Source organism: Alternaria metachromatica (genome assembly GCF_023757995.1).
Source record: "Alternaria metachromatica strain BMP 0045 chromosome Unknown scaffold_30, whole genome shotgun sequence".
Lineage (NCBI taxonomy): Eukaryota > Fungi > Ascomycota > Dothideomycetes > Pleosporales > Pleosporaceae > Alternaria > Alternaria metachromatica.
In genome coordinates this window covers 176,834-200,963 of record NW_026055521.1, presented here as the reverse complement: position 1 = coordinate 200,963, position 24,130 = coordinate 176,834, and the positions used below count along the sequence as shown (strand labels likewise).

Genomic DNA, 24,130 nt, shown 5'->3' with positions numbered 1-24,130 from the left:
TGACTGGGATACGGAACGCGGCCTCGGCGTCGGTGGCAGCGGCGGCGATGACGGGCGGCGGGGGAAGGCGATGACTTAGGATAGTTGGGGGATTGATGGAGTGGGCGGGAGAAATCAGGGTCGCGGCATTATTCGCGCGGCAGGTCGTTCACTAGCACGCATGCATGTGCAACGGACGGTCGCGGAATAAGGAGTGGCTTGGGTGGATAAACATGATCGGCCGTATCCATGTCCGGCCCAGAGATGTGGTCACTGCCCAATGTTGCCTGCCAAGCCGTCACCAACACAACACCAACACCAAAACTTTGTCATACACGGGGATCTTGTGAAACGATTAGCTGTTGGAATTATATACTGGAAGAACAACTTGCGACATTCTATTACTTGATTATCCTGCGGAAATACCATGATGACCATTGTGATCATTCGATCATTACTCGAATTATCTCCTCTATGTACATTGTGAAGGAGAGCATCTTAGAAGATCTAAGACTTCTGTTGTGTACGAGCATGATCTTAAATCGCCATTACGTTCCCATATTAACAGATCACCTCATTCTATACACAATAATTCCCAATAAAAGTTCGTTACAATGGAAAGAGTAATACTGTCTCAGTGATTTTTTCTTTCATAGAGCGGCGTTGTGGGGAGCTTGCAAGTCTCTAACCTCCCCTCCCCTAGAGCGATCGAAACACCTATATTGCTTCCTTCCCCACCTCCCCAAATCACCTAGCCCCCTATTGAGAACTTCTCTTATTCCCAATATACCCCCTCTGCTCCCACCTCTGCCCCTCACCCCTCTTATCCCTCCGATCATCCAGCCTCCTAATAGGCAACCCCGCATCCGGATCCGGCACCAAAAACCCATCCGTCTCCTCATCCCTCTTAAGCCACTTCTTCTCCTCACCACTCAGTACCCTCTTGCCCCCCTTCCCATGCTTCGCCCTCGCCTGCTCCCGCGGCAACCCCGTATTGATACTATAATCCTCCGACCCCTGATTCCGCAGCTGCTGCCTCATAATCCTAGGCAACATAGCCTGGTTCCCCGATTGAATGGACGAGGTCACAGAGTCCTTGATGCGGAAGAGGCGTTTGTCGAGGTTGATGGCTGGTTCTGCTTTGTGGCCTGCGACGGCGACCCATTGGACGAGGCGGCCGTCGGACACGGGGTTGATGAGGTAGCGCGTGTCTTCGGGCATGCTCTTCATGATGATTTCGGGGCGCAGGTGCGGGAAGTGCGTGTGCATCCATAGCCAGCGCTCTGGTCCTGCGGGCTTGATGCGCTCTTCTTTCAAGAGCATCTTTCCCTGTAGGCGCAGCCGGAATTCGACGGCGTGTCCGGCTTCGATGAATTGGTAGGCGCGGTCCATGCACATTCTGAAGTATTCGACGGGGCTGGACTCGTTGAGGATGATGTTTTTCAGGCCGCCTATTTGTTTGCCTTTTTGCCCCGCTGTCTTTGGGGCTCGGTAGGTGTAGGCGTTGTGGATGGCGAAGTCCTTCAACTCTTCGGGTATTGGCCGCTCTGGGTCGTCGATGTGACTCTTTGCCATTCCTTTCTTGACCTCGCTGAGGCAGTAGAGCATTTTCCCAGGTCCGACGTGTTGTGTGAGGAGTTCTTCGAAGGAGGCGCTCTCCGCTATTACGGACAGCTTCTTAGCCTTCTTGTCTGTCTGCCATAGTTTGACTCGGTGCTTTACACTTTGCAGTGGCGCCAGAATTTCAATCTCCCATGAGCTAAAGTTGAGAACTTTGTGCTGTCCGAGGACTGTCTTGGCCTTGGCCGTTTTGTAGAGGTTGAGCGCGCGGCGCTGCTCGAGGCGCTGCGTGGGACAGGCGGGGCGCGGTATGTGAGGGGCGCATTGCGGGCGGTACAGTGTATGGAGGGCGCGTATCGGAATTCGTACGGGCGGTAGAAGGAGCGATCGGAATTCGACAGTGGGTATGCGCATTCTGGGTGCCATGGTGGCGCGATGAGAGTTTGTATAGACCATGTGCGAGACGAAAGACGCGACGCCTGACTCGGGCCGCGCTATGATTTTCTGGTTCATGACGTCGCAACAACAATCACTTGGCATGCTTCTAGCATTCCATTAGCACCATATCGCTAATTGGAAATATGTAACTAGAACTTCCTGCGCGATTGGACATGTCATACGAGACTTTAACGCCACGCATCAGGTGGGGGTCCGCTGATGCCCTATACCTAGCTAGGTATCTAGGTAATTCATTTTTAAAGGACATCGGAGATCTCCAAGGCTTGTAGGACTTCAGCCTTGCGCTGCCGCACCAAATCACTGAAGCACTTCCACCAAGCTCTCTACGCCTCCTTCTCTTCTATCTGCCCCAGCTCTGGGTCCGTCGTCTTATTCTTCCTGCGTATGAAGAAGTACGCCGCAAGTATGGACAAAATCACCACACTAGCGGACACCGGGCCTGTGCAATCGATTAATCAGCACTCGCGCCGCCGAGAATCCGGGGCAAAACCAGAGACTTACCAGCGATCCTCCAAAGCTTGCCGGACGATGGGTTCTGGTTGCTTCCCGTGAACTCGGACACGTTCTGGCCAAAGTAGGAGCTGAAGAACGATAGCGGGAGCTGCAGGCTGGTGTTAACAAACCGTTTTGGTAAGCAAGCAATGAGATTTTAACCCACAAAGATGACGGTTACGACAGTAAACACCACGACCATTTGGCCTTGTTTGTTAGCTGCTTTTGCATGCTTTTCAGCCGCACGTGCTTGTTGTGTGGCGGCGCGCGCTTCCTGGAGGCTGGCGGCTTTCTGCTCGAGATCGAGTAATTCGATGACCTGGGATGCTTTCAGTGGGTTGTGCAGGATACCAAGGTAGATAATTACGGACCATGCGATGTACCTGTTTCGCGTCGCTGCGAAGTCTCGTAAGATTCGCAGTCTCACTCCTCAACAGTTTATCGGCTTCCCGCATGCTTCTTCCTGCGTACCCACGTATGCTCTTTGCAACCATGGTACCTTCAGTATCCGATGTCTTAAAGTGTACGTTGCCTACACTGGTAGCGTCGACTCTTATTTCGGTTTCTGAGTCGCCGTTCCGTGGCTGATCCACGAACAAATTTCCCAGTGAAGTTGCATTAACGTTGATCTGGACTTTATTGAGCCGTTTGGTTAGATCGGTCCCTGATTTCATGTTCTGAAACTGGTCTTTCACGGTAAGTAGCACGTTGATTTGCTGCTCCAGGACAAGAAGCAGCATATTCAACTCATCAAGAATATCCACGATATCCAGTGTAAGAGACATCTCACTGGTGCCTCCAGCTATGAAGTTTCCGGAGCGGCTCAAGTTTCCGAAGGCTTCCAGCAGTCGAGAATGTTCTGCAGCCTACAACAAGAAGATCAGTCATGGCGATGAGGCAAACTTTGGTTCAATGACACATACTTTGGTGGTGATTGCCCATCTATAAAGGCCAGTCAAATCTTGAAATTTCACGCTATCCTGTACAAAAGCGATGCCGACGGAATTCATGATGATCAAAGCGGTGAGATCAATGATGTCCTCGCACTCGGAAAATTTACAGTCGATGGAGGTGAGAAGATCGTTGATGGAATCATGTTCAGCCGTCGTGTCGGAGCTCTCGCTCGACTTTTGAGACGGAAAGCACGAAATAAGGGTGTCTTGGAAGGTGATAATGTCAGCAGAAGCGCCCTGAGTCTTCTAGTTTACAACGGAAGCTTAATATGGGACATCGACATACCATCATTCAGCGCCCAGAGCCAGATTTGGTCCACCATCACGACACGACTGTCATCTACTGCTTCTTTCCGGCCATCATGTGGTACAGGTGGGAATTCCCCGGTCCACTTGGAGGCGGTCTGCCCTTTGTTTCTTGCTATTGTGTCTCGAAGTCCGGGGTAATAAAATTGGTCTAAGGTCCTTCGAGTATGTCTCAGCCGCGACGAACCTTCGGGCTGGGGCCCTGGCACCAATTTGACGCGTCTGTATTCCTCCCAGTTGAGGTATGGGAACTGAAAATCGTCTATAAGCCGATGGAAAATGGGAAACAAGCATTCTGAAACTCACAAACAGCGTGAACGGGTTGTGCCTGGGCTTGGCTTCTGCGTCAATCGTAGACGCTAACTCTTGATCATCTGCTGTTTCAAGTTGTGCGTGAGCTTGGAAGGACGGCTCCAGATACCAGGCATGTTCCGTGACCAATTGTGTGGGAAACGATGCGGTCGGTCGGACTTTGTGCTCCCAGGTCGCAGGAAAGCCCTTGGTCTGATCGCGACCAGCCAACTTCTCGATGCAGTCCTAGCCGTACGTTAAGCCTCGTCATGTTACAAAAGCCACAATAGGAGAAGAGGTTATGGAAGAAAAATTACTTTCACAAGAGCGAGATCGTTAGCTGGTACGTGGACCCAGCGAAAACGTCGTTCAACAGCTTCATTCGATGGCGATTCCGATGCACGCTCCGACCTAGTGCTGAGGCTAGATGCGAAGTCTTCAACAGCGATCCATCCTCCAGGGCCTCCGCGGTCGCGTACATAGACGTATCTACGCTTTCTGTTAAATCAGTTAGTTGTGGTTCATCCAGACCTGACTTGACAACATACCCACTAGGGATCTCTTGTGGTGCGTAATCACCCTTCCGAAGAAAGAATTGAGTGCGCCTTTGACTAGTACTGTGGCTCGACATAGCACCTAGGTATATAGCAACGCGATCTAAGTAAAGAAACGCGACCTGCCCAAAGAAGAAGAGTAAAGACGCAGCCCTGGAGACGAGAAAGAAATGGCTTTAAGTTTTCAGCCTTCCCCTCTTGACAAGCGTTCAGCCGCACCGAACACACTCCCAGTGATGTGTAGCGCCCACTGCAGCCTGACGAATACATACTGGATGTTTACGCCACAATAATGTGGCTAGTCGCCTAATGAGGATGCGACAGCCTTCGAGACCTCGGGAGGTGTCCCCGTCGTCCATCATTTGATGGCCTCAGACGCTAGCTGCCGTAGCCTTGCACCCTAGTTGCCGTTAGGCCAATCACTGAACCATCGAGCAACACCATTATGGAGAGCCGATTGTATATTTCGCGACCGTATCTACAACATATCTGAATTCACCAAATGCGCTAAAGCATCCATCCTTCAAAAGATACCATCTCTGCCCCCATACCACAAACACCGCCTACGTCCACATCGGCACCGCAAAATTCGTAGCCGCCTCATCACTCCCTAAGTACTGTGTCTCAGGCGCAGGCGGAAAGACAGCCTCCCAATTAATCCCCGTGCCAAAAACATACGGCGGATCATTCCAAACCACATCACCAAACTCCATTGTAGGCTCGGGTATATACGGCGCTGCATCTGCCTCAACAAGAGAATCATATCTGTGTTCCCTTCCAGTCACGTTGGTTGGTACAGCTAGGGATGGCCTCTGGAAGGCCGGAGTGGCTGCGGGAAGGGGCGTGGCTTGGTACGAGCTATTTATAGAGCTGGCACTTGCACGTCGGTCTGGGTTGGAGGGTGGGGAAGATGGTGGCTGCGCTTGATTCAGTAGATCGTGCTCGCAACGGCGCACTATTTGGGCCACGCGTTGGAGGAGCTGTTGCTCGGCTGGAGTGGGGACTTGTCCGGATTCCATGAGTAGCTCTTCTTGTACGCGGCGTAGAAGATCTCTGCGGAAGCGTCGCGATGTTTCGCTTGGCGAGTCGCAATCGTAGACTGATATTTATTAGCAGGTTAAAGACCCAGCGTGGCGCGATGGCTTACAGGGACTGGGTATCTCGGCGGCAGATACGTCTGGGAAGAGAACCTGGTATACATCTCTCCATTTGTCTTCTTCTAGTCTCAGCGCAGTGGTGCGCTTCCTCAGCGTCCAGACAGTCTCGCGATCGATCCCTTCGATCTGCTGAGGTGATGATCTCTCGCATTGCTGCAGACGCACGTGACTTGATTGCTCCTTGTCTGACTTGAAGGTCGCGTAGCAGATTGGACAGAATATCGGTTGGGAATGTGATCGATAGAGATGCTCTTTCATTCGATGAACCGTGGGCCAGCCAGGTCCGGGACAGGTTCTCCTGTTGCGATGCCGATCCGGGTCGTGTTTGTAGAAAGGACATGCGAACCTCGCACCGGTCTCGGACTCATCGGTAGTAGTCGTTGATCCACGACGTCGCTTGCTTGAGCCATCTTCGTCATCATCTTCCGGCGGTGGGCTGCCCTCCAAACGGGACTTTCGCTTTGATCCTGAACTCACAGACGTCTTGCGGCTACTCTGACCCGAGGGCAGCGTGGATCTAGCTTGACTGTGAGCGGTGCTGCGTCCAGTACATTGCTTGTAAGCTGCATTGCGGAGATTGATTTCGACCTTGCGCAGGATGAGCTCGAGGATCTTCTGCATGGGTGCTGGAGATGGTTGTATCGGCCGAACGTCATGCTCCATTTCGTCTTCGCTAACGTCCGTGTTGGTATGCATGTCGCAAGAGCTGGTGGATGAGATGGAGACGATGGATGTTACTCTTTCTCTGGGACGCTTGGCGGATGGAAGATTGTCGTCGATCCACCTCTCTATATCTTCGTCTTCTGATGCTGGCCTGTCTTTAGGGCTTTCCTTACGTGCACAATCAATAAGAGTCTCGACAGATCCTATTTTTGGACCTTCTGGAGGCGTGGTGTCGAGGAATGTCTGGTTGGTGACGACTTCTGCAGGGTTGCTGGTGATGTTGTTCTGACCAACCAACCATGGCCTATCGACGGTGCATCTCTTGAGAAAGGTAGCCTTGTTGTTGACAAGAATGCTCGGCACACAGGGAGGAAGTCCGAAAAATATGTCTGCTGCGCCGTTAGCGATCTGAGCTCCCGCTAGAATTTGTAGTAGGCAATACCCTGATCCAACGTTCCCGCATCCAAGGGTGAGAGAGAATCAGGGTCGCTATTGTAGCCCGAATCACGGGTCCTGGATGAAGACAGCGAATCCCTTCTACATATCCGCTTGGTTGTGCTCAATCTTGGTAGGCCGGCTTGCGCATGGCTACATGATGCCATGGCGAACATTGCGCAAAGTTGTTAGAGGCGTCAGAAGGGAATGCTCGTGTTCGCAGTTGACAGAGTAAGGCAGGGTGTGAGCAGAAGGGTAGGGCAACGTTGTTGAAGGCATCATGGCGGTCTTGAAGGATGCCTGACGGTTGTCACAAGCAGTCAGACCCACTGCGCGAATGCGCAAACGTGGGAACAGGGTGTAGCTGACGAATTCCGCCTACCGGTCATCATCCGGTCTCCAGGCACGGGAGGCCCGACCGCCAATCGTCGCAGGTCATGATGCGTCGGCACAACGGCGTTGCGGCAGATACAGGTTGAGCATCAGGGCGTTGTGGCTGAGCAATATTGATGAGTGCCCAGGTGAGGTATTCGTAGACCCAACCAGAACTTAGACAGTTGATGTTAGTAGCAGGATCCCGCGGAGAATGACGACGCCAGATGCACCAATGAAGGTCGCGCTAGGCAGGCGCTAAGGACGAATCGGAATGTGGGGTTGTGACATTCTCGACTTCAGCTGCACCTTATTCATCTCTTGGAAAATGCGTCTCTTTTCGATTCGCAAGCTCAGGAGATCTTTGGAAAGGAGTTGGGGTCTGGGCTGATCGAAGGCCGTACGCTGCTTTCAGCTTCACAGTCTAGAGCTTGCTATCTTCGACGTCGCCACCAAGTTATCTCATCGGCCTATCACAGTACTAACGCCACATGTGTATACTGCTGCATCACGTATGTGACGAGGTGCTCATGAACGCTAAACAGGATGTCGCCAACACCATCTATATTCTCCGCCGAAAGCACTCCCACGACTTATTCACGACGAACCTTTGATACTCCACGCATCTCAGCTCATTGAATATCTCCTTCCCCAGTATCGCCTCAACCTTCCCGCTCCAAAACTCACTACCCTCCATATCCTCAACAAAGCTCATAAGGCGTTGTTCCAACCCGCTCTTACGAAACGAGTAGCGCGGCTTGCCCATATGCTTAGCCACGAGATAGAAAATGACAGGCAACATATCCGTCTCCTTGAACTCGCTCAATGCTCTATTGGCACTAGGACCCAGCTGCCTGAGGCACTCGCGGTGTACATGCCGATTGTACTCCGCGCCGTGGTCGAGCATGTACTTGACGATGGAGATGTTTTCGAACTCGATGGCGCGTATGATTGGGGAACCTGCGTTGATGGAAACGCCGTGTTCGAGGAGTACATCGATGATGTGACGTTGGAGGTACTGGGCGGCTGTTTGCATGCAGGATATACCCAAGGTCTGTTCGACTTTAGTCTTGTACCGACGGGCTATGTCAGAACCTGCTACGGGACCCTCCCGCTGGAAGCAGTTGGGGTTATGGGCAATGAGGTGTCGAAGGATATCTACTTGGCCGTACTCGCAGGCGAAGAGCATCGCATATGCCACAATGTTCTTCGCGGATATGGGGGCAGTACTCCCGACTACCGCCATAGCTGTTTGAAAAGTCTCCATACAGCCGGTCTTGACAGCAGTCCCGATCCATACTTCAGCACAGGCTAGATTGACGTGAGTCAAGCTGGAGTCCCAGATTCCATTCTTCCTAGCGACTACTGCCAACGTAAGAATTGTTTGGCGGTGTTTGGACTGAATAGCCGCGTTGAGGATGCACTGGAATCGGTGCTTGAAAGTGTCGGTCCACTTTTCTGCACCTCCGAAGTCTTTAAGCGCTTTGAGTAGATGCTGTACGACTTCGATGTGTCCATTAGACGCTGCTGCTCGAAGAGGATCTGCGTAGACGTTGTCATTGGTTGCATGCTGTCGGAAGTATGGCCACGACGGCCAGTCTGATTCGTTGTCCTTGAGAAGTTGCTTGACTGCACACAAGCTCCCCACAGCGGCAGCGCAAGTTAAGTCGGCACGTTCTGTGGAACTAGAAAGCGGATAGTCGCTGGGCGAGCGAAGTGCCCGATTGATAGCTGCTAGCTTGCCTCCTCGGGTCAGATACTGGAAGATGTACTCGACGTATTGAGTTTTGGTCTTCTCATCGTAGGGATGGCCTTCGATCTTGAGGACCGCTTCAGCGCGTGTCTCAATAGAGGTGACAAGCGGATCGTTAAAAGCTTTTCGAACAGTGCTCTGTAGGATTTCGGGGAGCATGTGATGTAGAACTCTCTTATCAGCTTCGCAATCTCTGGAATCTTCCTGAAAAGATTCGTATTCATAGTCGAAGTAGACATAACGCAAGTGATTGGCGATCTGATAGCGAATCTTGTGGTCGAATACCTCTACAAAATGTTAGCGCATACGGATTGATACCATGATACCGATGTAGATCTTACTACAAACTGCACGAGTAGCTGAAGCTTCACTGACACGAACAGTGTGTACATAATTGACAATTATGTCGTGGAAGATGTCCTCTGGGAGTTGCAGCAGTGGGCTTTCCGATGCCATGATCTTGGATTGGCCAGCCATCGTCAATCGAGTGACTGTGGTGCGATGGTTGAGTGTCGAAGAGTAAGGTACAGTTGAGCGTTAGAGATTTCGCGGTGGTCAGGTTAGGAGCAAGGTGGAAGGTGGAAGGTGCAAGGCGGAAGGAGGCAGGCGAGCATTTGGCCATACTTTTGCAGGCGGCGAGAACTGCAGTTGAATGCATTGTAGCAGTCCATTGTGAAGGTAAAAAACAGTGACTTGAAGTGAATGGGTTCGACTTTTGGAAGGAAGTTTGGTGAACACCGGCGTCTCGCCAAGGATGCAAACCACGAGAATGTCGGCTGAGCAGGAAGTCGAAGATGCTGGTCGTGTTGTGTGATTACTTGAGGAACGGATATCTGGTCGCCGCACGCACTTGCAGCATCACTCTGTACATCAGAAGCGGGAGGTTATTCGAACCAGGATCAGATCGCATTCTGAGTCAAACGCTATCCATTGTGGAGGTTGTGCCCAGGTGTGTTCGTGATGGGTCGAGGGTTCCTTCCCTATCAACACACGCGTCATCGCCACCATCCGTGCGCAGCACACAGTAAACCTCACAGCACCATTTAAGGAAGCTGCCCAGGTGCAGGGCAAACACAGCGCACAATAACCTCTCAACCCCCCGCTTTCACACGCACTCCCCATCAACAAGAAACAACGGGCACACAAAGCCCTTTCAATTCCAAAGTGCCATGGTGATACGACAAACTAGCTGGGTATATTCATACCCAAGAGACAGCTGTCCGTAGACAAAAATACGGCTGTCAACTCCAGACACCATGCCAGTAAAACAAAGGAATACCAGCGAACACCCATAACCCTATGTTTGATACACCTTCGCCCTCCCTGGGGTGAAGAATACCATACCGTCCCATCCCATACCATACCAATCCCATACCATACTCCATCCCCATCCCCAACGCCACCACCCACCAACCCCCAGACCCTCCTCTGGATACCGATATCCCATCCTATCCTTCCTTTCAAGCCGACGACCTATTAACCATACTAAGTACTCCATCCCCTCAAACAAACATTAACATCTTAACGTCGGGGCCTTGGACAGAAATGGGTGAAGAACCTACCGATTACCGCGGCGACCCGGCAGCGGAGGCGGCACCAACGGGTTTCCATACGCATCTGTGCCCAGAGTAACGCGACAGTCTGGACAGTACCATTTGGCGCGGCGGGAGGGGATGTCGTCTTCGGTCATGTCCATGCAGGGGAGGTGGAACCACTCTTTATCGCACTAGGGGGGGATGTTGTTAGTTTCCATGCTGAAAAGGGGGGAGGAGTTTTGTGGGATAATTGTGGGATAAAGGGGGAGGGCTTACGTTATTATCACACGATATCATCTGCCCGTAACTAACGTCGTCGCAGATACAATATCGGGGCTCATTGGGATCGATGTCGTCGGCCTGCTCCACCTCTTCTTCTGCCTTTTTCTTCCTCTTGTTCTTGCTGCCTTGGGCGCGTTTGACGTTTGTCACTGTCTTTTGGCCGTCTTCTGCATTCGTGACTTCACCCTTTGGAGGAGGCTTCCGGCGGCTACTAGTGCGGGTAGGTGGGGGTGGGGGTGCAGGTACTGTGAGCGTGGTTGCGGGTTGGCTAAAGACACTATGACGACGGGTTTCGCGAGTTATCCTACCTTCTTCGTTGGGCTTGGGCTCTTCGCTTTGCGCCTTGGGTGTGGGGACATGGCCGCGTGCGGAGCGAGGACGTAGGGTCGGTGCTGCAGGTGTCTCTGGGCGGGGCTCGGGCACGGGTGTAGGTGTCTTTGAGGACTTCGTGGGCGGGAGAGTGGCCACGGGCGGGGTGGGAGCTTTTGGAGCAACGGATTCGCGTTTGGGCCTGGTCGAAGCTGCTGTTGGTGCTGAGACTGAGACTGAAGCTGGAGGAGTTGGGGCTTTAACAGGTACTGGTGATTGCGGAGCCTGTGCCACAGCGGGCGATTCCTCTGGTGGCACCGGCGACGTTGTAATGGGTGTGAGCTCAGGACTTGCCTCTTTCGAAACGGCCTTGTTGACTTTCGGTGTGCTTGGACCTGCTGGCGCAAGCGGCACTTGGACGGTATTCCCATTCGTCGATGGCTTTACAGGTTCTGGGACTGGCACCGGTGTGCTTACTCTGGGGGAGGGCACAACGGAGGCCGTCCGATCGCGAGGGGTGGACACGGTCGAGTTGGGAGTCGGTATCGGGGAGGCGACCGAGCTTGGTGCAGGAGCAATGAGCTGCAGACGGGCGCGCTTGGGTTCTGGCGGCCTTGACGCGCTGTCTTGAGTTGCTACCGATGCTTCTCTGGTGGTCGCGATGGCGCCGTCGGTGGTGGGTGGAGGGGATGCATCGCGCTTCCGCTTGTTCGATAGCCTGAGCGGGGTTTTCTTCTTCTGATTCGCAGTTGCAACACTAGAGCTGAAGTTGAGCTCCGTAAGCTCCTTAGCAGCTTCTTTTACCTTCTCAGAAGTGGCAATGAGCTCCTGGGCGTCGTGCATAGCCTTTTGGCGCTGTGACATGCGGTCGAGCTTTCTGCCTTCTTTTGCCGCGACAGGCTTGAGGCGGATGCTGACTGGACCGGATTCTTCCCTGGAATCTTCCTCGACAGACTCGATGGGCGGGGGTGGATTTGCTGCCTGCGGGCCATGCGGTGCCAAAAGCCCCAGGCCAGAAGCCGTCATAATCTGTTGCAGCGTCTCGGGCTCTTCGTCGAGGAAGTGTTCGCCTGTCGCCTCGCAGCGAGCCTTTTCCCTCTCGTAGTCGGCCTCTGTGCGGTGCTTCTTCTCCAGCTCGCGTATCATCATGGTCTGACTAGGAGTCCATACAGCGTTCTTCTTCATCTGCTTGCGCAGGACGGCCATTTCGTATTCGGTCAACTTCTTCCAGGGCGCCCATTTGCTACCAGGTTTCGCATCGGCTGGTGGTGGGGCCAATTGTGCGAGCGCATTGCTGGTGGATATGCCGGCGATGGAGCTGTGCACGTTGGTACCGAGTACGCCAGCAGCGCGCGACCTGCCCCCAGTCGCCCTTGAATGTCTGTCCCGGTTGTCCTTGCGCTTCCTGGGCGATGCCACATCGATGCCTGAACCACCATCCGAGTCTGACGAGTATGTTGCACCGCGGCGCCCACGTCCGCGTGGCAGAGGAACGGCGGTCTTCCGGTGCCTGTCTCGGGGTCGTGAGGTGTTGGCGCCATGTCGGCCGCCATCGAAGGTGAGGCGCAGATGGGCGGGGCGTATGTAGTCGCGGTTTACGGGTCGGTGGGCGCTGGGAGAGACTGGCGGGGGCGTCGGGTCGCGTGAGGGCGGCTGTGGCTGGGCTTGGAGTTTCCGCTTGATGACTGATGAGCGCTGGCAGTGGCGGACAGTGACCTCATACAGCCGCGACGCTTCTGTGTAGGCAAACTCTCGCTGATTGATGGCCTTTTGAAGATGCTGGGCGATGTTCTTGCGTAGTAATACCGGGTCGGGGCGCTCTTGCTCGGGGACGGCGGGCAGCTTGCCATACTGGACCGTCAGCTCGTGCACCTGCTGGACGGCGTCCGAGTAGGTCGAGTCGAGGTCGGCAATCAGCGTCAGCGAGCGCACCAGGTCCGACGGGAAGAATTCGGTGTAGTCGAGGAAGTCGTTGACCGTCGTCTGGGCGTCCGGGTTCGGGGCGGGTTGGGCCATTTCTGGCGCATCGTCGGCTTCAGACATGGCGCATCGCGGGGAGGCAGAGTAGATGGAGGGTTGCGACGCACGCGTCAGACTCTCCAGCCACGCGTCAACTAAAGTATTGAGGAGAATCAGCGCGATCGTGAGGGCGCGAGTTGCGATATGCGCTGACAAGATAGGGCGGCTGATGGGAGCTGGTCGCACTGAGGTTCGCGGAGGGAGTTCGCACTAGCCGCCTTGGGCGCGCCTCTTGTCGATCTCTCAGGAACGCCCATGCGCTTGCGAGTTTGCCCAGCTGCCGGCTCGCCCCGCAACACCCCATCTGTGTCTAGCGACTATATCGTCCTTCACTCTCGTGCGTCACCTTACTGGCAAAAACATGTGTCACGCTGACCTTATGCCTGGGAAGGCCTTGCATCTGCACCTACCTGAGTCGGTATGTAATTCCACGGACATCTAGGTGGCATACGTGCACCTTTCGTGATAATGCACCTTCAAACACACTTCTTCTCAGATCTACACCGTGCGCCTTCAATTGATACATCTCCTTTGTAAAGATCACCGTCAAATCAAGTCAGACTCTCTTTCCAGTTCTCTCTCATGTCGGGGTGAGGCTCTCGCTCACCGCGCCTGCCGTTTGCTCCTCCCTCATCCGTCTGTCCAAGCGCGATCCCCGCATATATCCTCGCGCTTTCTATCGCAAACAATTTCCACCAGTTCTATTCGTCAAACAACCACCATGGCTTCGGCACAGCTACAGCGTCTTCGGAGGTTCGTTCAAACAGACCTTGATGCTCTTCCTGACCGCCCCGTGTCTCCACAACCTGAGCCCAACCCCGAACCCAAGCCTGACCATGCCAGCTACGACAACTCCACTGGTGGTGTATCGCTCGAGAACGCACCGCCGAATGCGCCTGCCAGCAAACAAACCTCAACCAGTAAGATCGATACGTCCATAAAGACACCGCCTGCCGTCGAGAACACCGAGCGCCGATACGTCTGGGTCAAAGACGCCGATAGCTCCTTCAACCCAAACCTGGACTCGATGCGCCTATCCACCGCCTCAGCCCCAGCTCCTCGAACTGATGCCGCTGGTCTTCCGGCTACCGATCTTCAACGTGGCGACCTAGCCTCACCTCGCCATCACTTCACACCCATCCAGGCCCTGTCCAAGTACCCTTACAAGTACTGCGATAAGAGTCATATGCAAGACATTGCATCCGCCTTTTTCGACCAAGGAAAGTTTTGGCAGCGTGAGTGGGACCTGTAAGTTCACCTCACATGATTACTCTGGAGGATATCACCGCATTGCGACAACTCTCACCAATCACTGCTAACCTCACCAGGTACTACATCTGGGATATTGAAGAGACCTCCAAGCCCTTCGTACTCGTGCGTGAGAGCCAAGTTCTGGCCTTGCTTGGTGAGATCAACAAGCACCTCAATCTCTCTTTGAGGATCAGCGACCAGCAGCGTGAGGAGGTAACATTGCCCGCTCATACGTACTTCCGGAAGAGTTAGACTGACATTGATCTCCAGGGCCTACTCGTACAATTCCCTGATCATCCCCGCTGCTTGCCTCGATACCTTGGACGCTCGCACTCGCGCGAAGACGTCGATAGCATGGCCGAGAACGCCCCCAACGAGCACTTTCGCGCGGCAGGCGAATCTTCACACCCACCGCTCGAACAACCCACTCTGGAGGACTTCAAGCAACTAATGGAGAACCTGGCTGAAGCACAGAAAGCAAAGAACAAGGCGAACAAAGCAAAGAAGCAGCAAGAGCGACTGGGCAAGAACAAGTCAATGACGGATCAGTTCAAACGCGCGTCCAGGTATCTCGGTCTACGCGATTCTGTCCAGGATCCGACATCGTCCACCTTGTCTCCTGCAGTCGACCCATCCCAGCCAGCTCCATTCTCTTTCGACCAGTCTGTCGTCTTCGTCTGTGTTGATGTTGAGTCGTACGAGAGGGCTCATCACAAGATCACTGAAGTCGGTGTCGCGACCTTGGATACACGCGAGCTGGTTGGTGTTCCGCCTGGCAAGGACGGCGAGGCCTGGAGAGAGAAGATTCGTGCCCGTCACTTTCGCATCAAGGAACATCGTCACCTGGTCAATTCCGAATTCGTTGCTGGACATCCTGATAGCTTCAAGTTCGGTCATTCAACCTTTATTTCACTCAAAGAAGCCGCGAGTCACGTCGCAGCCTGTTTCCACGCACCTTTCGCAGCCCAAGACGACGACGACTTCCTCAGCCACTTTGATCCCACTGAGAAGCGTAACATTGTCTTCCTCGGCCATGATACTCTGGGCGACGTTCGCTACCTCCAGCAACTTGGCTACGATCCAATGAAGGTAGAGAACATCCTCGAGGCCATGGACACGGCGACCATGTACAAAGTCTGGCGTCGGGAGCAGCAGCCTACCAGTTTAGGCCGGATCATGAACGCCTTCAATGTCCCCGCGTGGTTTCTTCATAACGCAGGCAACGATGCTGTATATACCGTGTGGGCTATGCTAGCCATCTGCGTGAAGGAGGCTACTCTGCGTGGTTCCCCGGAGTTGGACGATCTGCGAGAGAATGAGATGAATGCTAAACTCCAGGCTGTTCTCCAGGATGCCGAACAGAGGGTGAAGGACGATGCTGAGGGCTGGAGCGATCATGAAGCGACTGGAGACGGCGGCGTACCTGTACCCCTTGCGTCTGTTCTCGCGCCAAAGCTGGAACAGCCTGCGGCGAAAGCTGTTCCTCAGTATGACGGTCACTCGGATTTCGGCTCTCGTGGACGTGGCCAGATGGACGGTCGTGGTCAATCTGGCGGAGGAAGCAGGTCTCGTGGACGGGCAGGTAGTCATTTACAAGGAAGTAGTCGCGGTCGCGGTCGTTCAGGCTCGCCCAGGGGTGCTTCTCGGTCAGAGGCTATCCCCAAGGTGGACTACCACTGGTAGGCAGGAAGTGATGGTAGCGGTCAGCGCACATTGGAGGTCACTCGGATACTGAAGGCGTGGTTCTTGGCAGTCATGTAGTCCTGGGATGGTAGATATGGGGAGATGAATGATCAAGTCTACATCGACTGTGACCATGGATTCAATATGGACGTGAACACATGTTTTCACCATCTAAGTCAAAGAAAAGGATAGCGCAGACGGCACACCACAAACTGCTGCAAGCGCACCTTTGCATTACCCAACTCAGACGTCTGGCAATGTGCTACTCAATCTGATGAGTGGGCTCTTCTTTTCTATCCATCTTTCCACGGCTTGACCACACTCGCCGCGTCCCATTCGTCATCTTCTCTTACATTATCTATACCAGCTCTCTTTTGAGATAGCAGCGCTTCCTGTTCCAATCTTATTCATTTTCATCCCTCTTTGGAGATTTGTAATACTTTTCTTCTCCAACGTTGTCGCGCCCAACTATTTCTCTTTGACGATATCAGCGCTCCCCATCCCTACAACTTCCCAATGCGACATCTCTCTTCAACTGTAAACTGTAACAACAGACATCCCGCCCCTCAGCCATATCTCTCTTTTCTCTTCCCTCTTCCCGATCGTCCTCCTTTCCAAACAACGTCGTGCTACAAAACACCGCTCCACCAACCCCTCCACCACCACCATCGCAAACCGGTCAATAAAACCCCACCAAAATCATCGTTTCCATCCCTTTCATCACATCATCCCTTCCATCACATCACCACACCAAACCCGTCCTATACCTCGCCATCAATGCCAACACCCAGATTAATGGTGTCGCACTGATTGGTATATTCTCCTGCTCTTTCTCGCTGGGAGATACCCTATCGGCACTGTCCCGCTAGTTGTCTTGTGAACGTCCTTTTCTGGGGGGGGAAGGAGACTGCATCGCTTCGTATCCTCGTGTCATACATATGTATACACGAGCCTCGCGAATGCAGTCGAGAGATCTAGTCGTGTTTTTGCGACGTCACGTCGATTGTTGTTGCGCTCGTGTCGTTCTTTTTTTCCGTTCTCCGATCTTGTCCTTGTTCTCGTTCTCCGTTCTCCGTTCTCCGTTCTCCTTCCCGTTCTTGTGGTTCTCATCGGCCTCGCCAGAAGCTATTGCCTGTCACCCTTTGCCTTAGACGGGCTCCTGCTCACTCGCGACCTCTCCGGTGCCTTTGCCGGTGCCTTTACCGGTGCCTTCGCTGCTGTCTTCGTCGGCAATTTCGCCCTGGTCTTCGCTGGCGACTTGCCCCTTCCCTTCGCACCCTCTTCAACTGTCTCTTTCTCACCCTTCATTGGCGACGCAGACATCTTACTCAACACATTTTCATTGAGAGATCCTACAGGCTTTCCCGCGTTGCGTGTTCTTCTACCGGGACTTGCGACGGGTTCGGGTAAAAGAGTGCTGTTGTCCGGTACTTGGGCTGGTGCAAGGTTCATGGCGCCGGCGGTGTTGACTACGTTTGTTGCGGCGGTGTTGGATGTTGTGGTGTCGTTGTTGTTGTTGTTGTTTGGGTCTGCTGGCTCCGTCGACGCGGGATGTACTTCTGATGAAGCATCGTGCTTCTTGGCCGGGACCTGGGATGGACCGCTGACTTCAGTCGCCTCGTCCCCTTCACGAGATGCATCGGCAACGTTCTCTATCATCATCTCGTTCAGAGTGGGAGTCTGCTCATCACCCAGGTCAACCGTCGTCCTCGCCGCCTTTGATGACCTAGGCGGTCGCTGCAACGATCTAGGTGGCATCTGTGACGACCTCGGCGGCTCCTCACCGTCATCTTCTGTCAAGAGCCGCTTCGTAGCAGGGGTCAATACGACCGCAGGCTTGCGAGTAACGGCAATTGGAGTCATATTCTCCAAAGCCAGAGTCTGCTCACCACCAAGGTCCTCCTTACTCCTTGGAATCTGAGATGACCTAGGTGAGCCTTCTTTGTCGTCGATGCTGATCTTCCGCTTGGTAGCTGGAGTAAGCTCAATGGCGGGGATGTCTACGTCGGGTATTTCGATGCCGGACATATCAGCAGTAGCCTGAGGCGGCTGCTTATTCGGACTCGGCGAAGGCATGGCATAGAGATCGTCGTTGCTGTGATCGCTCTCATCGATGATGGTATCGCCGTCAATGACGAGAGTATCGCCGTGAGTGTTGGTCTCGCCCTTTGCTGCGTCTTGCTCGGGAAGAGCTGCTGCCTCCGCGCCAACTTCGTCGCCCAAGCCGTATGTGAAAGTGCCTGAGTTGTCCGCGTCGCCCTCGAAAGAATCCCAGAATAGGTCGATAGATGCGTCGCCATCGTCTTCTGTCTGTTCTTCTTCTTCGCCTGGTTCTTGTATGGCGAATTTGAATGCCGGTCCGCCACCGGGCGTCAGTAGATTTCCAGTAGGAAGCTCGGTGTTCTCGCCGCTGAGCCGAAGCTGTTTGATCGGTCTGGGTGTCTCTCCCGCGTCGTCAGACTTTCGCTTTAGTGCATTCAACCTTTCTAGATATACCGGGAGCCCGATTTCTCTGGTGTTCCAGTCTTGGATGAGAGTTTTGTGATCAGGTGTGTATCCCGACCTTGGCGTCGAGGTTTCTGTGGGAGTGGTTGCAGGGCCTGGTAATGCGGTAGGGATGGGTGTAGATGGGCTTGTGAGTCCGGCGACGGAGACAAGACGTGGCTGGTTATCGATGAGATGGTTGGAAGAGATCGCGCTCGGTGGCTTCTGCGTCTCAGATGGAGTGATTGACTTCGCGGCGGGTGCAGCCATCTCTGTAGCTTTCGCACCGTCAGTCTCCGACTTCAACTTCTTCACTTCCATCTCCAGTGTCTCGCGACGGGCTGCCTCCTTCTTCAGCTGCTCTTTGAGCTCTTCATTCTCGTCGTTGAGGGCGGTCTGCACATTATCGTTGACCTCCTTCGCCTCCGCAGCGATGCCTTCCCACTCCTTGACCTGCTCTTTGAGTGCGGTGACTTCCTTGCTATGTCGTAGTCGCACCTCGTGGAAGTCTCTCTCCATCGAAGCTGCATCGGCTCTGCCCTTCTCTTCTTCTTCTCGGGACGCTTGCAACTGCATGGTCAGAGAAGCTGCGTTGGCTTCAGCCTCTTCCTTCTCTTCTTGGACTTTTCCCACGAGTTCTTTCACCTGGGCCAAGCCAGATCCAGCGGTTTTTATGGCTTCGTTCGCACAACCCAATTGCTCCTTGACTGAGAGGAGTTCCACGTTAGCCGTCTGCGTTTCTTGTCGTGCAGCTTCCAGATCGGCCTTCAGCGAAGCCACTTGAGCTTCAACCGCCTCGATCTCTTCCGGTACTGCCTTCGGCTCTCGACCATGAGAAGCCAGTAGCGAAGCGACTTTGGCTTTAGCCACATCGGCCTCATTCTGCACCAGCCGTAACTGCTCGTCTTTGGAATCAGCTTCCATCTTGGCGTCTACAGCCTCTTGCCGCGCCGCCCGAAGTTGATGCCCCATATCCTCCAGTGCATCTCGCTTTGGCGTTGATGAGTTGTGAGACAAGGTGGACATTCTACTCGGTTGCGCAGACTTGCTCGTAGACTGCTGAAGCTCTTTGACCAGCGCATTGCTGCGTTCCAGGCGCTCGGTCGTGTCCTTGAGTGCCTCCTGTAGTTTGCGGACCAGTTCTGGTGTTTGTGTAGGCTCTTCGCACATAGGTGTCGCAAAGTCTGGAACCTCGTCGATGTGTGTAGTTCGACGCGCTCGATCAGAGCTCGCCTTCTCCTTCATCTCGTACTCCCTCTGCTGCTTCTTCGCCTCTTCCAGCTCTTTCCGTAGACCAACATTCGTCTTAAGCTTAATATGAAGCCAGTTAATAACGCGCCAAGTGATAGCCTTCCATGTGTTCCGGTCGACTCCTGGTGGAGTCCTTGTGCCTTTCCAGATCCTCATCACACTTACAGTGCCCCGAACGGTCATGGCGGAGTACAATGCGTATTCCAGGGCGCGATATTCGAGGGCGGAATTGGCCTTGTTCATGATAGTGTAGCCGGCGCTTACGAGCTTGAACAGAGTTGGTGGGACGAAAGCGGCCATTTTTGCGGCTGTGTTGTTGGAGGTGGCGGAAGTGGTGACTGTTGGTGTTTTGTTTGCGGTCCTCTTGATGGTGTTAGTCGCCGTTACTGTGGCGGTGGTGGTGGCGGTCCTGGCGACGGCCGCGTAGTTGGTGATCACGCTTTGCAGGAGATCGGATGTCTCTGGCGCAGTATGTAAAGGGGTGGTAGACGGAAACGTCTTCGCTACTTGTCACAGCGCTGAAGGGTGTGCTAGTAATCGTGTGGATGGGATGATGAGGCGGGGTTCAGACTTACGCTGTTAGCGTGACTGCGGTAGAGACCTTGTCGCGCAAGTGTTCGCTTGTTCGGTTGCGGTGTAGTTCCTTTGGGCTATTTCTCTGAGCCTCAGTGTCCTTGATGCTACTGCGGTTGCGGATGAATGCGGGAGTGCGCGTCGTGGTGTCGTCGTGGTGTCGTCGCAGTGAGCTGAAAATATCCAAAGGTAGAGGGGTAAACAAGACCTTGACTCAATGAATGCAAGGAAACAGAGAAACTCTTGTTTACACTCGCTAAGTCGCAGTAGTGTGGGCTGACGTAACAGAAAATTCACGTTGGGGGGGAGTTCTGGTCTTTCACTGATGCGGTCGGGAGCCAAACAAAGGAACAAAGAGATAAGGAGACAGTCATAGCTGGATTCGAGAAGACACACGGAGTATTGGAAAGACTTTGCTTTTACATATGCCTTTGCAGAAATGACATTTAGGAGGGAAGATACGTACTAGATGTAGCAACTGAACCTCGGGGTTGCCCACCAAGTTCCCCCAGCCATGACGTGGTTGATGTCGCACTCCTAAGGTCCGGATGACACCGCACAAAGCACGCTCACCGAAACGTAGTCTCGGTATGTGCATATCAGCATTGCCATAATGCGCAATAGTAAACCGTGATCGCCATATGCAACAACCTCCGAACCAGAATGCCGCGCTCTTCACCCGCCATCGAGGATTCTAGTTGCTCTTCTGCCCCCACCACGACTCCGCCTCCGCCGCTTTCCACTCATCATACTCTCCCGCCGCACGCTCAATCACAGCCTGCTCAGCAGCCGCCTGCCACGTCTTGGCCAAATGACCGTTCTTGAGATCTTCCTGGAACTTGGCGACATCAGTACGGAAGCAGTTGTTCGCCAGCGTGAACGCTGAAGGCCGTGTGTCTTCTGTGTTGCCGGCGCTGATCTTGGCGAGGAGAGCTTGGTGCGTGGTATTCTCGGGGAGCATGGAGATGAGTGTAGTTTGCTGCTCTGCGCTGAGGTTGGTCCAGGCTGGTCCTTCAAGAAGCATGTGCTGCGATGTGTGAGCTCTTTGATTTGTGAGAGGTGAGTGGATCGCGACGAAGACTTACGTAGATGTCGGCTTTGACTAGGCGGCTGGAGGAGTTGGTGGTGATGTAAACTGGATCGAAGACTTTGCTTGACCCTTTCTTCGTCGGGACAGCTTTGGGCGTAGGCTTTTCCTCAAACTCCTCGAACCGCTCTGGGGCTTTGCGGTTGCGCGAGGGGCGTGAGCTGGGTGTTGCTGCAGGAGCGGGTTTCTTGGCTGCTGCTTTCTTCGGGGCCGGCTTTTTGGACGCAGGCTTCTTTGGAGCAGGCGTCTTCTTTTTCGTAGTCTTGGCTTTTGTTGCTGAGCTTGTACTCCTGGCTGCGCGTTTGGGAGGCGGTGTACCGAAGGCGGGCTCTTCGTCGTCATCATCCACTTCTTCGTGAGACCTCTTCGGGCTCTGCTTGGATGCGCGTTTAGCGCCCATATTGGATGTCGGCATAGTAGTAGAGGCAGGCGCCAGCGCCTGCTGAGGTAGGGATGGAGACTCGATCGATGGCATGATGGACGAGTCGTTTTCTGTTGTCGAGATGGCAGAATCTGGGACTTGGTTCGACAGACTTGAGGGGATAGGTGAGACCTGCTTAGATGGAGACGAGGGTGGTGAAGAGAGGGGTGAGGAGTCCGGGTCAGAATGATGCATCTTGGCTCGTTTGTTTGGTGTCGTTGGAGGTGGTGCGGTGGTTTGCTCTGGCTTTGCTGCAGGCGAAAGAAGTGTCGGTTGATAGTCGTGTGGGGAGGTGAGTCGGGTGGCGGACGAAGGTCTATGGTTGTCAATCGAAGCTGAGAGAGACGACATATGGGTTGCCAGTGCGCGTTGAGCTTTCTATTGTCGGACAGTGGATACAGGCGAACAATAGGCTATTGGACCAAGCGACAGTCACGTGTGAAAAGAAGAATGTCGGTGCGCGAAGTGAATGCAGAGGTCGTATTGAGCAGTTGCACAATGGTAGTCACGCGTTTGGCAGACAAGTCGTGAAGACGCCGCACGGTACATGGTGTAGTGAAGAATGGGAACGCACCTTACTGGTAACGACATTTTGTCGTTTGGACTGAATGCAGAAGTTTGATGTCGAACTTGAGCAAGTATTTTCTTGCAAGACGTCGTAGGTGCAAGTGACTACCTGGGTAAGATGAGATGCACGGCAGCTGGCAAAATGCCGGTGCGATGTCGTTTGTGTTAAGGCAGTAGCTATCGCGTTCGGCCAGGCTCATCTACCGATGGCTAGGGTCGCGTTCCACTAGGAAGCTTGAGCCTCGAGCGACTTGAATCAGGGTTGAAAGCGCGTCCGCCACTCAATGGAAAGAGTGAAGGTGTTGAAGGGGTACGCGAAGACAGCAGCTCGGCTCCGCATGGTGGCTGGGGCGTTGAGTTGAGGTTGTACCAGATGTTCCGTCACAAAGATACCGATATCAATCCAGATAGTCTATCTGACCTTGTAATTCCGATTAAAGCGTCTGTAGAGTCACGAAGGACAGTGCATTGAAGGGTCACGGCATGCTGGTTGTTCGGTGATGGCCGTTGGCGCGTCCGTGCGCTTTCCCGCGCGACCTTTCCGCATCGTCATCTTTGCGATCTGGTATCATCAGCCCGACACGTATCCCCTACCACGCGACTACTCACCCTCGGCCCTGACTTTGCGCTCGTCATAATATTTGGCGACGTTGTACACTCATCAGCTGTAATTCTCCGCACCCTCAACCGCCGCCATGATCAAACACACCATAATATCGCGGCTCGATGGTCAGTAACTCAGCCATATTGAAGGCTGCACGCGTGCTTATACATGTCTAGGCCTTCATTTGGTAGCCTCGGTCGACAATAACCAGGTAACGGCGCCTCTCGAGCTGTTCACGTAGCCTAAAACTGGGACTCACATTTTCTAGAATGATGCCGAGTTCATCGAGGCCACGAACAAAGTGAAGATGTTACAGCGACGCCTAAACCGTAACGCCGAACAACAAGCGAGTATAGAGAGCGGAAACTACACATTCCAGTATGCGCATTGCCCCTACCTTTACGTGCAGAGAAGCATCCTCGATCACATGCTAACGCAACCACCAGCTACATCATCGAAGGCGACCTCTGCTTCCTCTGCATATGCGACCGTTCCTACCCGCGCAAACTCGCCTTCACATACCTCTCCGACCTCCAACGCGAATTCACCACTACATACCAACCGCAACAGTACCTCTCACCCACATGCCGACCGTACGAGTTCGTCGGATTCGATCAGTTCATTCAGAGCACAAAGAAGACATACCAAGATTCGAGGGCGACACAGAATTTGGACAAGCTGAACGATGAGCTGAAGGATGTTACCAAGGTCATGACCAAGAACATTGAGGATCTGCTGTATCGAGGAGACAGTCTGGAGAGGATGGGCGATATCTCGAGCCGGTTAAGGGAGGACAGTAGGAAGTACAAGAAGGCTGCCGTGCGCATCAACTGGGAGTTGTTGTTGAAGCAGTACGGACCTATCGGTGGACTAGCCTTCATCATCATCGTCTTCATCTGGTGGAGATTCTTTTAGACACATGCAGCGAGTCGGCACTCAGCATGTACCGAGGGCATTTCAGGCACCGTCGGCGTTAGAGGCGCATACATTGCCGAAAAACGGCGAAAGATACACAACAATACCCAAGCTCCAGCTTTTCGTATACAAGTCTTCATACAAGTCTCCATACAAACCTTGGTTCCACCATGTG

At 53.6% G+C, this 24,130-nt stretch overlaps 8 protein-coding genes across 8 annotated transcripts; 2 read left to right on the top strand and 6 right to left on the bottom strand.

Moving 5' to 3' along the window:
• Positions 1-738: 738 nt before the first annotated feature.
• Positions 739-1,965, bottom strand: J4E83_009147 (uncharacterized protein; the record flags this gene model as incomplete). Its single annotated transcript, XM_049336039.1, has 1 exon — positions 739-1,965. The coding sequence occupies one exon, from the start codon at positions 1,963-1,965 to the stop codon at positions 739-741; it is 1,227 nt and encodes a 408-aa protein (XP_049184855.1).
• Positions 1,966-2,449: 484 nt separating this feature from the next.
• On the bottom strand, positions 2,450-3,275 carry J4E83_009146 (uncharacterized protein; the record flags this gene model as incomplete). The annotated part of the gene is made up of 2 exons (XM_049336038.1): positions 2,450-2,599; positions 2,874-3,275. The coding sequence occupies 2 exons, from the start codon at positions 3,273-3,275 to the stop codon at positions 2,450-2,452; spliced, it is 552 nt and encodes a 183-aa protein (XP_049184854.1).
• A 2,274-nt stretch (positions 3,276-5,549) lies between these two features.
• On the bottom strand, positions 5,550-9,133 carry J4E83_009145 (uncharacterized protein; the record flags this gene model as incomplete). Its single annotated transcript, XM_049336037.1, has 3 exons — positions 5,550-5,671; positions 5,742-6,833; positions 7,909-9,133. 3 exons carry the CDS (start codon positions 9,131-9,133, stop codon positions 5,550-5,552), a joined length of 2,439 nt encoding a protein of 812 aa, XP_049184853.1.
• Positions 9,134-10,532: 1,399 nt separating this feature from the next.
• Positions 10,533-13,143, bottom strand: J4E83_009144 (uncharacterized protein; the record flags this gene model as incomplete). Its single annotated transcript, XM_049336036.1, has 2 exons — positions 10,533-10,700; positions 10,786-13,143. The coding sequence occupies 2 exons, from the start codon at positions 13,141-13,143 to the stop codon at positions 10,533-10,535; spliced, it is 2,526 nt and encodes an 841-aa protein (XP_049184852.1).
• Positions 13,144-13,840: 697 nt separating this feature from the next.
• Positions 13,841-16,053, top strand: J4E83_009143 (uncharacterized protein; the record flags this gene model as incomplete). Its single annotated transcript, XM_049336035.1, has 3 exons — positions 13,841-14,367; positions 14,448-14,583; positions 14,641-16,053. The coding sequence occupies 3 exons, from the start codon at positions 13,841-13,843 to the stop codon at positions 16,051-16,053; spliced, it is 2,076 nt and encodes a 691-aa protein (XP_049184851.1).
• Positions 16,054-17,178: 1,125 nt separating this feature from the next.
• J4E83_009142 (uncharacterized protein) lies at positions 17,179-20,088 on the bottom strand (the record flags this gene model as incomplete). Its single annotated transcript, XM_049336034.1, has 1 exon — positions 17,179-20,088. The coding sequence occupies one exon, from the start codon at positions 20,086-20,088 to the stop codon at positions 17,179-17,181; it is 2,910 nt and encodes a 969-aa protein (XP_049184850.1).
• A 967-nt stretch (positions 20,089-21,055) lies between these two features.
• J4E83_009141 (uncharacterized protein) lies at positions 21,056-22,064 on the bottom strand (the record flags this gene model as incomplete). The annotated part of the gene is made up of 2 exons (XM_049336033.1): positions 21,056-21,388; positions 21,447-22,064. The coding sequence occupies 2 exons, from the start codon at positions 22,062-22,064 to the stop codon at positions 21,056-21,058; spliced, it is 951 nt and encodes a 316-aa protein (XP_049184849.1).
• A 1,067-nt stretch (positions 22,065-23,131) lies between these two features.
• Positions 23,132-23,955, top strand: J4E83_009140 (uncharacterized protein; the record flags this gene model as incomplete). Its single annotated transcript, XM_049336032.1, has 4 exons — positions 23,132-23,165; positions 23,217-23,251; positions 23,309-23,418; positions 23,487-23,955. 4 exons carry the CDS (start codon positions 23,132-23,134, stop codon positions 23,953-23,955), a joined length of 648 nt encoding a protein of 215 aa, XP_049184848.1.
• Between the last annotated feature and the right edge of the window lie 175 nt (positions 23,956-24,130).